Genomic DNA, 17,731 nt, shown 5'->3' with positions numbered 1-17,731 from the left:
GCCTTTTGAATTGTTGACACATATGAACCTCATCTACCTACTGTTTGAGCTATAACCAGTGCCACAAAAAGCAGACAGTAGGAAGGAATTCAACTAATATGCAAAGTGTAAGAGAAACACCTTGAAGCACAAATGAGGCAGCAGACCAGCTTACCACAAGAGCGCTTGTCAAATTGTCAGTGATATTTTTCAGCAAGGCTGAGGCCTTTTAGTGGTGGAAAGTGCTGCCAAATCACAGTCAACTTATGGCAACCTCATAGAGTTTTCAAGGCAAGAGACCTTCAGAGATAGTTTGCCTTGTCTGTTTCTGCACAGCCACTTGGTCTTCGGTGATCTCTTGTCCAAATACTAACCAGGGCTGCCCCAGCTTAGCTTTCAATTTCTGAGAGATCAGGCTAGCCTGGGTCATCCAGGTCAGGGCTAGTGCCTTTAAAAGCAACAGAATTACTGCACTATGCTTTTAAGAACTATGAAGAACTAGTTTTATTATAGATTTTTAAAACTTCCATTTCATTCAGCATTTCTGAGCCTCAAAGCCATCAAAAATGTCAGTCTTTAAGGTGCCACAAAATGCATTGTTTCTGAAGTATTCGTCAGTCCTTTTCATTTATACAATCAATTATTTTGAACAAGAATTTACATGAAGCCTTGTACTGGCCCTTTAAACAGCAAATAGACAAGGCACGTCACAAGCTCACATACTACAGAATCTGTACACTGTGTGGAATTATCTTATTATTGCAGATAATATTGTAACAGAAGTGGACTTTACAGCTGGCTTGTTAAAAACAATAGCTTGCTACCAAGCCCAGCCACGATTTATAGATCCCTGTGTATCATACTTTTTATCAAGCTCTTATTAAATGTAATCACATTGTTTGCTGCCATTATTGTTTTAGGAGCTCCAGCTTTATACTGTGGGCTCTGCTCCCAAACTCCCTCATGGAGTTTGGGGGCAAGGAAGCACTGCTGGCTGGCACTCAACTGCACTTGTGCCCCAAACTCCACAAGGATTTTGGGGATGTGGCAAAGTTGTGAGGGGGTGAGGAACAGCCATGGGGGGTGGGACCATGGTAAGCCCCGGGAGCCATTTTACACAGTTGTGCCCCTGTGCAAAGGGAAGGGAAAATCCATTGCTGAATCTGTGATTCCTAAGGGAAATAACGTTTATTGTAAGTGATGAAGAATAGGACATACTTGTGAACTACTGTTTGCTATCTCAGCTTGTTGCCTCTGGCTTGAAACCCATGATATACTAGGGTTGCTTACTAGGATGCTTACAAGGGTGGGGGATTTGGGGCCAGCACATGGAGGGGCTTCAAGGTTTTGTGTGCCACTATGTCATTTCTTGGTAAATCCCAAAGTGACCTGAGGAAGTTCTAGCAATTGCCAGGAATGCTACAGTAAAACTGAAAGTGATGTGGGGAAGTTCTAGGAATTGCTATAGTGTTTCTTGCAATACCTAGAGCTAACCATTGTCACTTCTGGGTTTCCCCTACAAGTTACATAACAGCACATGTAATGCTGCTTGGAGCGGTGGTGGGCAATGGGAGCCTAGGGGCGGGAAAATATACTTGTGGAAATTACTTCTCATCACACCCTGCAATGACACTGAAATCCTGTGCTGAGGGAAGGGGGATCAGTATGCAAGAAACAAGGAGTTTGGAACTTATGCTTCCTGATTTTTCAAATATATATATTTCAATATATATATTGTAAACTGACTATGCTTCAATTTAGATTGTACCTTTTGAAGTGTTACCTTCAAGTCACAGCTAACAGTAGGGTGTTCCAGGCAAGAGACATTCAGAGGTGGCTCCCATTGCTGGACTCTGCATCGTAAATGTGGTATTTCTTGGAGATCTCCCATACAAATACTAGCCAAGGTCACCCCTGCTAAGTTTCTGAGATCTGATGAGATCAAGCTAGTCTAGGGCTATCCCCTAGTTTGCCAGGTCCTGTTTGGTAACCAGTGAGTGAGTGAGTGAGTGAGTGAGTGAGTGAGTGAGTGAGTGAGTGAGTGAGTGAGTGAGTGAGTGAGTGAGTGAGTGAGTGAGTGAGTGAGTGAGTGAGTGAGTGAGTGAGTGAGTGAGTGAGTGAGTGAGTGAGGGATGCCAGTACCAATGCCATTTCTAGAAATGACATCATGTTGCTGATGTTGTTGGAGATGCTTTGGTATTTGGGCAAAAACTCTATGGTAGAAGTCAGACTTTTGCCCAAATACTTTTGCCCAGAGCATCTCCCAGGATGTTGACAACGCAATGACCTCACTTTCAGAAATGACATTCTTGCATCGACAGTGACCGGGCTAAGGCCTACATTTACCACTACTAAGACCCCCCACTGGCCAGCTGAATGGTGCTGGAGAGAGAGGGATCAAAGCAAGGAATTCCCCCCTTCCTCAGTGGGAACCCGGCAACCCTAAGCTATCCAGGTCAGCTTGCACCTTGCACAACTAAAATCATGTATTTGTTATTATACGTTAATATTGATTTGGAAAGCTAGGCTGAAGGCCTAAAAAAGCCATAAAAGATGTAGATATTTATGGCTGGGTATGATTGTATCTATTTGAAACCCACGCGAAAGCAAGCTACATGAAGCAACTGAATCTGTTCCATTGGTTTCAGTATACATAAGCTACAAAGAAAGAAGATAGTTTTTCCTGTTTGTGGAGAACATAATGGGAGATTTTGTACCTAACTGCATTCCTCACCTCAGCCCTTCTACATTGAGTTGATTCTTGGCTACCTCTGAAGACAGCCGTGGATCAGGACCCACCAAGTCTCCAGCATTATCCCACCACAACCTTCTCAAACTGTCCCAGTTTTTCCAAGAAAACTGTGGAACTACTCACCTGCATCAAGCCTATTCCCATTCCACTCCTAGAAAAAAAGAGGCAAACCATGCAGATCTTGAAACACAAAGCAGTATAAAAACAAGAAAAGGGCAAGGGAGAGGCACAATCTCTTTTACCATCCATTGGCATTCTCCAATTCAAATTTTACTGCTTGCATCTAAAGCTGGGGAAGGTTAGGGACATGAAATGTGTAATATCACTGAGATCACTATATCCTTGATACAACCTGGAAGTGACATGGGATAGCTGTAGGAATTGCCACAAACTCTGTGGTAAAATCATACAATTTCTGCCAATACTTAAAGGTATCTGTTGTCACTGCTGGGTATAAACCAGAAGTGAAATACCAGTACAGAAGTTAACAGCAATTTTGAAAAATATTCTATCACATAATGGGCAACAGGAACAAACATATCTACTCGGTATGAATGGATGTAAGCCTCTGTATGAGTGGAACACAACAAGGTTTTGAATTTCTTTCATGTGAAATTAATAAACATCACTTCTGTATTCAAGAACTTATTACCGCTCTGGCTCACTCTCTCACCTCTGGACTGGTTACAAGAGCATCTCAACATTGTTCCTTCAAAGAGAACGCAAGCCCAGCCAGATGTCTTTTCTGCCCAGTCAAAGCTGGTAAAAAGCACTCCTGGCCACAGCTGCTACTTGCTTATCCAGCAACTTAAGTCCTCTGCAGTTTAAATATTAATATATCTATTTCTACACTAATGTTCAACAACTAGAAGTCTACTATTTTTCAGGAACTCATTCATACCACTCTAGAGAAATCCTTGTAGATTAAAAAAAAGAGTATATGCTCTGGAAGCTTTTAGCTACAGACTTCTGAATGTTTCTTATATGAAATGACTAACATTAATACCTTTATGGTAATCGATTGGTGTCAACAGGACTTCTAGAGAGCTATGCTGCAGGAGCTAACATCACAGATGGAATCAATTAAGGGAGTCAGTTAAAAATGATGTAAAGAACAGTTGTCAATGGCAAAATAATCTTATCTAGTGATGTCAAAAGTAGAGCAAAATATGCCATTTATTTCATGATGCAACTGAATTAATTTTCTGTGGCAACCAAATGCCTATGTTCAAAAACAATTTTCTAATGTTGATTTCCTAAATATTGTATGTAAATAAGTATTGATTTTATGTTCTATTCATTCTTCATTATGCTAGAAAGACCTATGTTTCATACAATCCAGGTGAGAAGATGAATAAAATTACAATATCATTCTGTCTTTGATGTTCTAATACGGGGGTCTCCCATAATAAAGAGTATACAGTTTGATCCAAGGCATGTAGATATTTTTGTTCAGCTAATGCTAAGGGTTTGTTTTAATTTTAAAAAATCAACATATGCAGCTTCCCCTATAAAAAGTATGAAATATAGCATCTATGTAATTTGATTATCCAATACTTTTAATGCTTGGGAAACATAAAACAACAATAAATAGAAGCATATCTGCATTCTAACAGGACATAACAAAATATTCACAATGGGGGGAAGCTTTATATTTCAGAAAAGGGATTAATGGTTAAACAAGTCTTGACATTTCCTTTAGAAAATTTGTCACAGCTGTCAATATCAGATTTTAGTAAAACCACACAAGGCAGCCTCCTCATCTTTTGTACATTTTTTTTGTGTCAAGGCATCACCATTCTAGGTAGTTACTACTACACTACATACAACAGAAAAAGGCAACAAGCAATACAAACTCTAGTGCATTCCTTACTTTCACAAGCAAACCATCAGAATCTACTAAAATTACCTTAAACTGATAGCACTAGAGACATGACAAATCACAGGCCAAGAGTCAGATACCAAGGAATGTGTATCAGGGCCTTGAGGCCAGGCCCATTTGCAAGCAAATGATATTGTGTAGACCTGGCATGCTCAGTGCATGACAAACTGATGCAATTTCAGTACTGTCGGAGAAACTGGGTGAGATTTCTCTGATGCCGGCTATGGTTACCTCAGAGAATTGTGCAGAGTTCTCAGATTTGAATCACTCGGGGCCTGAAAGGGCGTCACTTGACAAGTCACAAATAATTACACTGCACTCTTTCTATTGTACTCTATTATTTTGCCCCTCTTATCTCTAGGCTTTGAACACTTGTGAACAAGAAAGGTCGCTTCTATTTTGACCACAACACAAGAAAACATTGTTCTTTGCTGATATGATAAATAAAACAAAGGCCAAGGGGACTAACCATTTTTATCAAATCTATTTTCTATTTTTATAAGCAAAAGCAACTTTGCTTGTTAGAAAAGTTGAGGCTAGAAATCTGTGTGAGCAAGTTCATGAGCTTTTCACTTAAGGTTATATAGCTATCTAGTTACTGTAAAAAGAGATTTTAGAAACAGGGTGTTAAGTTCATAGCCTCTAACAGGAAAAATTATTTACAGATTATTTTAGAAGAGCTTTTCCCCCCGCTTTCAAATGAGTGAGTTTTGACAATATCGTCTACAAGTAGCAGAAAACAGAATCTGCTTTTATGTTGCCAGGTTTTCTCCAGAAACAACAGATGTGTTCATTGAGCATCATGAAACTTATATTTCCTTTAAATGACAGAAAGATGTATCATGTAACATTGTATTTTTATATGAAGAAAGAAAGCTGAACCTGTAGGATTCAGCCCACAAAAACTGCACAAAGGTACCTGTATTTTTCAATCAGTAGCTTTACTTTTCCCCCTCTTCTTTGCTTTTCTCCAAAATGATCAATAGAGGGAAAAATGCTTCTTGTGTGTAAGGGATGTTACTCAATGGCACAGCCACTGCTTTTCACGCAGAAGTTCCCTGGTTCAATCTCTGGCATCTCCAGTGAAAAAGGATCAAGCAGTAGATAATGTTAAAGACCCTGGAGTGCCACTGCTAGTCTGGACAGCCAGCACTGACCTTGATGGACTGATGATCTTATTCAGTATAAGACAGCTTCATGTGAATTTATGTGTGTATTCAGTGTGTATATGCCAATTTCACTCCATTTCACCACAGTCCATGTATATTAGATGGAAATCAAAGGCATAGCAGTCCTTTGAATAAAATTCAGTTTCAGTTCTTTAGAAACATGGGCCAAGATTCAAAGAATTGCTTTTAGATAGATCCAAGAGCTTATTGACAACTTTTTTCCAAAAATTGTGTCACATGAGGGAGCAGCCTCAGAGCGTATATCTTTGGGACAAGTCTGCAGGCCACCATAAACTTCTCAAATGCAAGCAGGAGGGAGAGAGCCTTACCTAAGCATATATCACATGAGTTCCAACATAAACATGAAGGTACTGAGGGTAACAGCTTTGGGTCTTGTTTATACAGTACCACTGGGTGTGCAAAGAAGCTATTTAATTTGCACAATCATATAATGTGATGTAGTGGCCAGGGACCTCTGACATGCAACCTAAGCATGTGTAGCTACTTTATACGAGCAGCAGCTAGCGTTACCCATGTGGGGACAATAGGGTAGGTGGGCATGATGTCAACACTCTGCTATGTCACTTCCAAATGCAACCCAGAAGTGACAAAGGATAGCTCTAGGAATTGCCAGAAACACAATGGCAGGAGTCCCCAAATGTTTTAAGCTTCCATGCACATTTGCGTTTCTGACACGGCATAATGGGTGTAGCAACTTCAGTAACACCATGTTGACCCTTGTTCTGTGCTAGCTGCTGCTGCCAAAGAAACATTTAAAAAATCTGAACAAACAATCAAACTCCAATAGTCCATCAGAAGCCTTGTTGGCCCAACCTGACCCTGCTCACATCCTAAAAACATTTGGCGGACACCTGAAAAGGTGATGGTGGGCATTATAGCACCAGCATATAATTTATAAGATATGTTAATTATATACATATATACAAAGACACAATATGTTTATTATATATGGGGGCATTATTTTGTACCTTCGCAACCTTCAAAAAATGTAGATCCAGTCCTGCAAAGAACTGCTTGGGGGGAAAGGCAGTGGAGATCTGGAAAGCCAGTGTGGTGTAGTGGTTAAGAGAAGGTGTACTCTAATCTGGAGTTTGATTCCCCGCTTTGCCACTTGAGCTGTGGAGGCTTATCTGATGAACTAGATTAGCTTGTGCTCTCCAACACATGCCAGCTGGGTGGCCTTGGGCTAGTCACAGTTCTTCAGCGCTCTCTCAGCCCCACCTACCTCACAGGGTGTTTGTTGTGAGGGGGGGAAGGGAAAGGAGTTTGTAAGCCCCTTTGAGTCTCCTTACAGGAGAGAAAGGGGGAGTATAAATCAAACTCTTCTTCTTTTGCAAGCTTCTATAAACTCATCCTTATGACTGGACTTGGGGAAATGTTTTTAAATTTGAAACTACACTAGAATATGATAATTTTTATCAGATCATGCTTCATCTTTTCAAGAGCTGGAAAAATTTCTAGCAAATTTGCTGTACAATCTCTAGTGTCTCTTTCTTTTCTGAATCCAACTTGAACTTCTGACAATTCTTGACCCATACATGGAAACAATCTTGGTTGCAAACTTTGAAGCATCACTTTATTCCTGCAAGAAATTTAATGTAATGGTCTGATAGTTGCTGCAGTCTCTGACATCTCAATCTATGCAGTCTGAAATAACTCTATTGACAGCCTACCTATTCCTAGTAATTTGTTTATCTCAATTGTTTTGAGAGCAGCTTTCAATTCCTAGAACTGCAGGTCCTTCTTCAAAATATCTTCAAATGCCTTACTACCATATTTTCAAGTGCTGGTGAAGCTCAGGATGCCAGCTAAAACTATATCCAATCACAGTCCTCAGGACTAGCAAATCACAAGCATTACATAAACCCCAGCAAGAACATCCAAAGCTCATATAATAGAATATGTGTAGGGCTGCCAAGAAAAATAATCTCTAAAATTTGTGGTTGGACAACAGCATTACATCTCTTCTGGGGAAAACCCATATCTGTCATGTCCTCTCTATGAATTGCTTTAACTCTATGGTTACTTAAAGAGGTGTGGTGATTCCTGGAGAAGTGTGGCATCACTTCCATATTTTCTCCAGAAGTGACTAATGTCATCACTGGTAGTGCCCATGTCCCTGCCCAATCTGAAACACTCTGGGGGTGCTTTCTGTCCCAACTGAGGGCTGTATGTGTACTGATGGGCCATATCTGTGGTTCCCTCTTGGACCTCATGGGCGCCATGATGCCTGCTGACACCTTTTCTGGCACCAGCCAAGTGATTTTGTGAAGTCGGCAGGGTCAGGTAGGGTTTTTTCCCCAACAAGGCTTCTTATGGACTAATTTCATGAATTTCAGAGGACTTCAAATAGCGTAAGTCTGCTTTCAATGGCACCACTTGTCTCTCCCAGCCTTTCTTAAATAATAGTTTCAGACATTTAGCTTTTCCATTTGAGAAAATGATCCCACTTTACACAAAACTGGCAGTTTTACTTCTATCATGTATTTTTGTGACTGGCCAAACTCCAACACACATGAATACATGTATAACAAATACCCAAAGACTTACAGGTATGTTTAACCATCAAGGAAGAAAGATGACTAGTAGAAATGATGACAGGTTACTTCCAAGATTTCAAAGTTCTCATTTATGAATTATTCATTTATACAAGTAAAAATGCAGTACAGGAACTTAGAGTATGCTAGAATCTGGTAATTCCTGAAAGAATCAGTGTCCATGTAGAATACACAAATGTTCTGTAAAGAAGCATCAAAGATATTTCAGCAAGCAAATAATTCTCTTATCCTATTGTTCAACTTCCTGAACACATCAGATTCATTTCTGCTCTTACAGCGCAGTCCTTCCTGCTATTGAATTGACAGACTGACTCACAGGTTTTAGATTGTAGTACTGAAGAAAGGGGGAAATGCTCTGTAGCTACACTGCTAGCTTAAAATGCTTTTCTCTTGCTGTTGCACATGTAAGTCATGCAAGGCAAAGCTACAAAGTCAGGCTGTATTCGAAGGAAGTGTCTTTTAAAATAGAACATAACTAGGTAGCTCCACCAGATTTGTCAAATGTAGCATCCTACAGGACAGGATTGGAACATTAACAAATAGGAAGTGAATTTATTCCCATCCTGCAACAAGATACTGTTTTAGCGGACAATACAAAACAGTTTTAAGAGCAAGTTAGAGACTGTATTTACTAACACAAAGAATGAACATTTCATGATATTATAAGGAAGAAAGACTATTAGTATAAAGCCAAAACCTTTGACATCTTAGTTTAGCTCTCCACATTCTGCTACTTCAAAAAGCAATGAATGGCTAGTATTTAAAACTGTAATTAAGGACATTATAAGAAGATAATCAGTCAAATATGCCCTTTGCTCCTCAGTCCATTTAAACATGTGTCACCTTGACCTGCAACATACCAATGGACCATTTTTGGGTCAATATAAATCAAGCGTATGCTAATTTATTCAGCACGTGTCCAAGGATCTGAATCAACATTAGAAATCTAACTAGTACTTGCTATTCTGTTATTGACAAAAGAAGCATACTTAAATGATAACAAGTGCTTATGGGTGTCATTTTGAAGCTAAATTGTTCCCCAAGGATATATTCACAAAACATCTACATTTAAAGGTCACTCATTGCCAAATTATGAACAACTGTTGCATTTATAAGCAGAGACTCAATACTTTGGAGATCTAGTAATCAATCTAAAGTGGCAACAAAAAAGTTTAATGGTTGACTGGTATTAAATGAGGGAAAAAATCTGTATGAATATGCAGTGTCAACAAACAGAGAGGCCTAAAGATAATCTCATGGTCTAATTGGGGGGAAAAGGTAAATTAGGAATGCCCGATTTGATCCCAGTGGATGCCATGTCGTCCACAGATACCTTCCTGGCACTCACTAAGTGTTTTTAGAATGTGGTGGGTCCAGATGGATCTTTTGCCCCAAAAGACTTCTGATTTAACTGGCTAAGCAGATTTTTTTAATGTTACTTAGACAGCAACTCCCACCACAGCACCAGGATCTTCTCTGTGTGACTGAGGATAAGCTGCAGCAGGCATTTTGTGTCTGACTCTACCTTCTGCAGCAGCTGTTTTGTGGCACCCATTTTCTGGCTGTACCCACCAAGCTATATCAGAATTCCAAACGTGCCTGTAGGCTCAAAAAGGCTAGGGACCCCTGCTCTGAAGTTTATTTATTTATGTATATTTAAAACATTTATTAGCCACCTTTCTTCCTTACAGAGTTCAAGACATTATAAATTAAATACATAAAATAGTGAACGTAAAAATACATAAAACCAAAATTTAAAATCCCAGTTTAAGAGTGCTGTAACCAAATGCTGTCCTAAATAAAACAATCTTCAGCTGCCTTCCAAAGCTCAAAAGTGAGAGGGCCAGGTGCATTTCCCTGGGGAGGTTGTTTCATAATCGTGGGGCTGCCACTGAAAAGGCCCCTCCTTGTATACCCACTAAATAAGCTTCTTTGATTTACGTGACAATCAGGAGAGCTTCTCCACGTGATCTTAATTCTCAGGCAGGAACATATGGAAGATGACAGTGCATCAAATACCACAGTCCCAGTGCATGTAGGTCAAAACCAACACCTTGAATTGGTCTTGGGAACTGATCAGTAGTCAATGTAATTGCTGCAGAACCAGAGTCACATTCTTTCAATAGCTAGCCCTGACCAGCAGTCTAGCCCCAGCATTCTGTACTAGTTACAGTTCCTAAAAACTGTTCAATGGTAGCCCAAAGTAAAGTGCACTGCAATAGTCCTGGCTGGTTTACAACAAGTCACATATTGGAAGCTTGATTTTTTGTTATAATGATATTGAAGAGGTCTACTTTAAGAATGGAAAGGCAGATTCCAATAGAAAGGTCATGGGATAGTGGATGGCAGAAAGAATCATACAAGTGAAAACAGAACAGAGATTAGTCTTCAAACACTAACCAACTTTTCAGCCAAAGTTCATCAGCTAGGAAAGTAATGACATGGGATAAACACTCTATATGTTTAAAAGGGAAACCACAAGTATTTCAAGACTTGATTTTAATTGGTGCTTCCACCTACTTTTCTTGCTTCAGTTTTATAATCACTGCCTCACATAACAATAGTTTTGAGCTATTATATTTATTTATTTATTTATTTTATTTATTTTTTGAACTTATATACCGCCCCATCCCCAAGGGGCTCTGGGCGGTGTACAACATTAAAAAGACAATATAAGCAATTAAAACATTTAAAAGCAGCGAAAACCATAAGATATTTCCAATAATATAATAAACTACAGTAAAATAAAATAGATGGCGTTCAGCAATCTGCTATTGTTATTCTGTCCCTTCCCTAAAGGGGGAACCAGTATCCCATATTCCGATCTAAAAACGAGTCAAGGGCCCCTTCCACACATGCAGAATAATACACTTTCAATCCACTTTCATGTAAGTGTTCATGTAAGAGGGAAGTATTCATCAGCCGAACCAAATTTCCCACTTCCCAACTCCTCCTCTGTTTTCAGTCTGTATCAGAGGTAATGGGTTTTCATTTGGGTTATGGGTGGGTGTTTGCCTGACTGAACAACCAAAATTTCCTGCTCACAGAAAAAATGCTAAACCTTCCCCACTGACACAACAGGGTTTTATTTTTATTTTATAAAAAAGAATGTTAAACCTGGTGAACTGACACCTATTCTAACATGAAGTCCAGAAGCAGGTTTACCACTCTGATCTCAGGCCTGTTCCACACTGGCCTCGCAAGCGGGGGTGCACCGGTATGTTTGATGCTGGTGCACCCCCGGGACCATTCGCACGGTACCCTGCAAACAGCCCCAGTGCCCCAGCGGCCCACAGGCCCATGTTCGCACAGGTCCGCCGTCGCAGATCCCCTTTCACCTTGTCTCCCGGCCGCCATCACTCTGGAGGCCAGGAGGCGTGTCCCCTGGCATCTCCGGAGTGACGGTGACTGGGAGACAAGGTGAGCGGGAATCTGTGTTGGTACAGGGAGAACACTGGCATCCCACCTGGTGCTATTCGCTTAGATTTAGATAGAAAACGCTGGTGTCCACCTGGTGCTGTTCGCTCGACACCAGGTGAATGCCGGCGTTTCCCAAAAGAAAACGGTGTTTTGGGGGGGATGCACTGCGCTCCAGCAGCGGCAGTGGTGCAAAGTCCTCCCCCACAAGGGCGTTTTTACCGGCCCCACACCAGTCTTTATGGCCCATGTGGAACAGGCCTCTGAGTCAGTTACGTGTTAAATACAGAGAATAAGTCATCAACACTTGCTTTCACAATACGTGAATTCAGACACAAACATTTCTCTTCACATAATTTATTATTTTTTTTACAAAGCATAACAGAGAGTGGGGGGGAGGGAAGGACCACAGGAAAGAAAAAAAATACAAAAATTCCCCCAAAAGAGAGCAACCAGAAAAAGTTAAAGTAAAACATCTAGAGAACAGAGAGGTGGAAAAGAGGAAAGGCAGCTTTTAAAAGCCAAATGGCTGACACACACATTACTGATCCTGAGTTGTATCGGAACAAGACCCCTTCAGCATGCAGAGTAATGCACTTTCAATCCACTTTCAATGCACTTTGCAGCTGTGAGGAATAGAAAAATCCACTTGCAAACAATTGTGAAAATGGATTGAAAGTGAATTATACTGCGTGTGTGGAAGAGACCCTAGTGAGTAAAAAAAATCTCCACAGTTGTTGGAGAGGCTAGGACCCAGCTCTGTCTCCCCTAATGCCAGCAATTGCCCAGTAATGTGTGGCAGACAGCTCCCAAAGGCTCATTTGTTCCAAGCACCATTTTTTTGGATGTCCTCAAATGTCTTTGCAGATGAGGTGTGTACACACTTGTATGGCAAGGGTTAGACATGCTTCTGCTTTCCCTACTATATCTTGCAAATCAGGCAGGGCTTTGGGGGAATACTTAAGATCTTCACTCTTGCTCACAGCAGTAACTTCACCACTTTGATAGTTTGATCACCACTCATGACCTGAATTTGATCCCAATGGAAGTCAGTTTCAGGTATCTGGCTCAAGGTTGACTCAGCCTTCCAAGGTAGATACCCAGCTTGCTGGGAGTAAAATGTAGATGACTGAGGAAGGCAATGGCAAACCATCCCATAAACAAAGTCTGCCTAGTAAATGTCACAATAAAATGTCACCCCATGGATCAGTAATGACCCAGTGCTTGCACCTTTACCTAAATTACTATTCCTCTCTGTTGTTTTGACTGTCACTTATTATTTATCTTAAAACATATCTCCTCTCTCAAACAGAGACTGGAAGCCAAAACAGGTCTATACTATTTAAAACACTAAGCAGACAATCAGAACGAGCAAAAAAATTGACTGAGAATAAAAAAATGCACATTACAGCACAAACATTATCCAATTATAATGCTGTCAATATAAAGTTTTCAGCCAGTCTGAAAGACAGAGCCTAGTAAGAGGTTTCAGCAAAACTGAGTCCACTTACTGAGAAGGCCCAAAAATTGCAGGTAACCACAACAGAGGTTCAGCTAAAGGTATTTATCACGGGTTTATTTCCATATAGGAAAGAAGTTAATTACAGCTTGCTTTAGTTGACAAGCAATACAGTTAGCAAAATAACTTGTTCTTTATCTCATACTGAATTTCTCCCAAATTAACCACTATAACTCAGTTAAGGTTTGCTTTCTTAAACTCTCATGTGGCAGAACTAGGATAGCTCACTGCCAACACAGCTATGCTTAAAAGATAGCAATAAAACCCAAAATAGTTGAGCATAAATTAGCCTTCCCTTTTATAGAGACTACTCGCAAGACTATGTGCATAATATGTGTTCTCACCAAACATACAGCTAATATATGTTTTAAAATATCAGTTTACATCACGGGATCCACTGTATTAACACTGGATGCACCAAGCCCAATATCCTGTAGTGGCCTACCAGATGCCCCAGAGTAGATAAGGAAGCATTAAAAAGAAAAGTACCCTGCACAGTCAACCAACTTCCTTCCCTAGGAATGGACCTTTTCCTCTTGGTGACTTCCCCACATTCTCAGAGATAATCAGAACCAAGTGGAAAGATCTTTGTAAACAACTTCGCTAAACCCAGGAACAAGAACTGAACCAAGATTGCTGGAATGGGAGTCTCTGAGCCCAGATCTTCAAACAATAGGCCAATACCGAGAAATGGACCACCAGCTACCCAAAAAAGTAGGCGGCAGCAGCACACTCACTGGCACCGAATCCACTTTTTTTTCTCTGCCTCTCTATTCAGAGCCTGCCAAGGCAACCAGAACTATTAATATCTCTCTCTTTCATTTCGGTGCGATTTTTCAGACATTCGCTTGGTGATTTGGGCAGAGCCTTCTGGGGCTTCCCCCTCAGCACCTGAAGCAGGCAAGCAAGCAACGCTTCATACCGAGCCACGCCATCCCCCAAAAGAAGGGGAGGGGGGCAGTTCATATCGCCTTCGACCCGCCACTCACCGTGTAGCCTCTCTCCAATTCGCTCTCCTCGTAGCGAAACGAGGGGATGAAAACCTCCATAGTAAGAGCAGGGCGAGCGAAGACTGGCTGGAGTCGCCACGGAATGGGGAAGGAGAAGGGGCGAGGAAAGAGGGGCGCGCCGGTGGGGGGACTTCACGGCCCCCGATTAGCTCCAAGCCTGGCAGCGGGAGCCATCTGCAAGGGCAAATCATGTGACCGGCTGGGACCAGCCTTTTTCCTATCTCTATGGGAACCACCGCCTCGCTTTCTCGCCCTCACGTGATTCTTGCTCCAGAGCCTGGGAAAGGCCGGGAATGGGGGGAGAGCCTAGCGGGGAGCGACGTGGGGCGGAGAGACGAGAAAAAGGGACGTGGGTGGAAGAAGCAGCGCCAGCCTTTCCTCTGCACAAGACTCTGGGCTACAGCGACAGCGCATGACAGGGTGACCGTTAGAACTGAAATACCTCATCTTAATTCCCTTGCAGAAATTGCAGGCTGCTCTGCTGCGGGTGGTGGTGATGGTGTGGAAATAAATTATCCTTAGAACCAAAACGTATTTTTTGGGTTTCATCAGAGGCGTAGCTAGGGGAAATGGAGCCCAGGGCAAAATCTGAGTTTTGCGCCCCTCGCCCCACCACAGGCAACTGCCCCCCCCATCAAACAATGGATTTTTTTTTGCACCAGATCATTCTAAAAGGGGCAGGGGGGCAGCTAGGAGAGCTTGATTTGTCCATGAATCCTGTGATCCATGGGCAGAGCCAGATTGCTGGGATGCGGGGGAGGGGGGGCTGGAAGAGCTGATTCTGTCCATGGATCCTGTGATCCATGGGCACAGCCAGACTGCTGGGAGTGAGGGGTGGCAGAGCTGTCTCTGTCCATGGATCCTGTCGTCCATGGGCACAGACAGACTGCTGGGGATGGGCTGGGGGGGGGCGGGCAGAGCTGTTTCTTTCCATGGATCCTGTCATCCATGGGGACAGACAGACTGCTGGGGATGGGGGGAAGGCTGGGAGAACTTGTTCTGCCCATGGATGCTATGATCCATGGGCAGAGTAAAATGGTAAAGGATGGGGACTGGGATAGCTTTCCCAGGAGAAAGGATGGTTTCTTGCCCTGCAGAGGCGAGCAACCCCGTTGCTTGCCCTTGCAGGGATGAGAAAAGCCCCTTGATTGCCCTTGCAGGAGTAAGCAAGCCTGTTGCTCGCCCTTGGAGGGGCGAGTGGCAGCGGGCTTTTCCCAGCCTCAGATCACTCAAATCGTGCAGTTCTAATATCTAGCACTTAAGTCTATTTGTATTATGAAGATTTGGATAAGAACTATAATATCAATACTTGAGAAAAATGAGGAAGCAGCTAGAGCTGCAAACCTCTGGTTCGATCTGCAGTTCTCCTGGAATTACAGCTGATCTCCAAACTACAGAGAAGTTTTCTTGCTGTAAATTGCAACTTCAGAGTGTCGACTCTATGGCATCATTTCTCCACTGAGCTGGCTTCCTTTGCCAAACACCCTCTCCAAATCTCCAGGAATTTTCCAAGCTGTTGGCACCCTTATTACCACACCATGCCACAGTCACTCCCATAACTGTTTTTTATAATTTGTTTTAAATATCACTATGACTGCTTGATTACAGCAATCCTGTTATTGAGTCTTTCCAGAGGTCCACATTTTACAAATGCAAGGAAGGGTGGATTAGTATTTTATGCATCTCTACCCCAGGTGTGCAATTTATTGCAATTTTGGCATTATTTCTGTTCCTCAAAGGATTCACAACTGAAATTATATATTTCAGAATTAGAATATACAATATACTTTCAAAAAGGACAGTTTCCCACAGAGTAGAGATCCTTCTCTTCTATTATACTAAACTTACCACTACCTATTATCTTACATGATTCTTTTTTAATTTAAACAATTTTATTTTTGTAAATAAAAGAGGAGGAAAGAGAGAAAAAGGAAACAGAGCAACAAAATAATACAGTTTCTGCAAAAGAAAAGAAAACAATAATAATGAACAGTAAATGGTGAAATAATAAATATTGAGTGGTGATTACTGTAATAATAAATCTAAGCAAAATTTCTAAAAATTATTTCCAGATATTGGAAAATAAATCTATATATAATTGTCTTTTACCTGCTATTCATTCAAATGTTTTTCTCCATTAAATGTTTTTTAATACAAGATAAATCTAAAAATAGTAACTCAGCTTCTCCTTCCTCTGCTTCCCATTTCATGAGAATAGTATGAATAATATGCGTCCCATTTATGTTGAAATTCTGAGACTGGTCTGTTGCTCACATAACTTGTTAATTTTGCAGTTATTGTATATTCTGCTTGTTTACTTTCTGTTATTCCAGCCATGGACAATCTTCTGCTTTCCATTTTGTTGCAAATATAACTCTGGCCACCATTATATATCTGAATAATTCTTCCAAAAATTTGGGAGATTTTTAGGCAAGATGTCCAGAATACTCTTAATGTCTATAGAATTTTTTAAAATCTGGATTTTGCCATTTCTAATACTTTTTTTGTCTGTTTGCAAATCCCTCACATATGATAGAAGGTACCATTCAACTCTTTGCATTTCCAACATTTTCCTAATGCTTATCCATGTTTTTCAATACCCATTGGACTGATATACCATCAATCAAATATCTCACACAAATGTTTGCTTAATACTTGACTTGCTACAAATTTTATATCTTTCATCCATAAGGTTTCCATTGTTGGAGAGATATCTCTTCCTTAAGATTTTGCATTCATCTACAGTATTCAAACAGTATTTTACAATATTTTCAAACAGGGTTTAACTTGTTCTGTTTCTGTATCAAATTGGAGTAACAGCTTATAAATTAATCCTAGCAAATGTTCTTTTTGATGTTATCACACTTTCACATTCTGTCAGCCCCCTTATTGCATCTCTTGCTCCATTGATGTCCTTTTTAAATCTTAAAACTAGTTGTAAATATAACAGCCATTGTATATTTTTGCAGCATGATTCTTTATCAGTTGTTGGCTGTAACAGCTGGCTACTCCTTTAATATTCCCCATATTGTAAAATACTGGTTTGTATCTGAAGACCTATGTTAGGTCAAATCCCCACTACTGTCTTAGCCAGGTTTCAGAACACAAACTAACAAGGTTTGAGGGACAACCTCCGCATTGCTTGCGTGGCAGATTCCGTTTCTGGCGCTCGTTCTCCCCGTTAACCCACGTTCCGGCAGGACCTGGTTGCAAGTGGCATAGACCCCATTAACACGGTTCAGAGCTTATCCGAGGGGAGGGATGAGGGTTGAAACCCTGGCTCGTTTTCCGACCTGGAGTGTGACACGGAATTTGGGCAACCAATCAGCGCTGTGATGCGCGCACAGGAGCAGCAGTGGCGTAGGAGGTTAAGAGCTCGTGTATCTTATCCGGAGGAACCGGGTTTGATTCCCAGCTCTGCCGC

At 41.2% G+C, this 17,731-nt stretch overlaps 1 protein-coding gene across 1 annotated transcript in view; it reads right to left on the bottom strand.

The window, feature by feature from the left end:
- The window catches only part of SNX24 (sorting nexin 24), an 85,632-nt gene extending 71,044 nt beyond the window's left edge, over positions 1-14,588 (bottom strand). Inside the window, exon 1 of the mRNA XM_048503253.1 lies at positions 14,287-14,588. Coding sequence (XP_048359210.1) covers positions 14,287-14,346 — 60 coding nt within the window. The 5' untranslated portion in view covers positions 14,347-14,588. The remainder of the gene's footprint in view (positions 1-14,286) is intronic.
- Positions 14,589-17,731: the final 3,143 nt, after the last annotated feature.

Source organism: Sphaerodactylus townsendi, linkage group LG07 (assembly GCF_021028975.2).
Source record: "Sphaerodactylus townsendi isolate TG3544 linkage group LG07, MPM_Stown_v2.3, whole genome shotgun sequence".
NCBI classification, from domain to species: Eukaryota; Metazoa; Chordata; class Lepidosauria; order Squamata; family Sphaerodactylidae; genus Sphaerodactylus; species Sphaerodactylus townsendi.
This window is presented reverse-complemented; position numbering and strand designations above follow the sequence as displayed.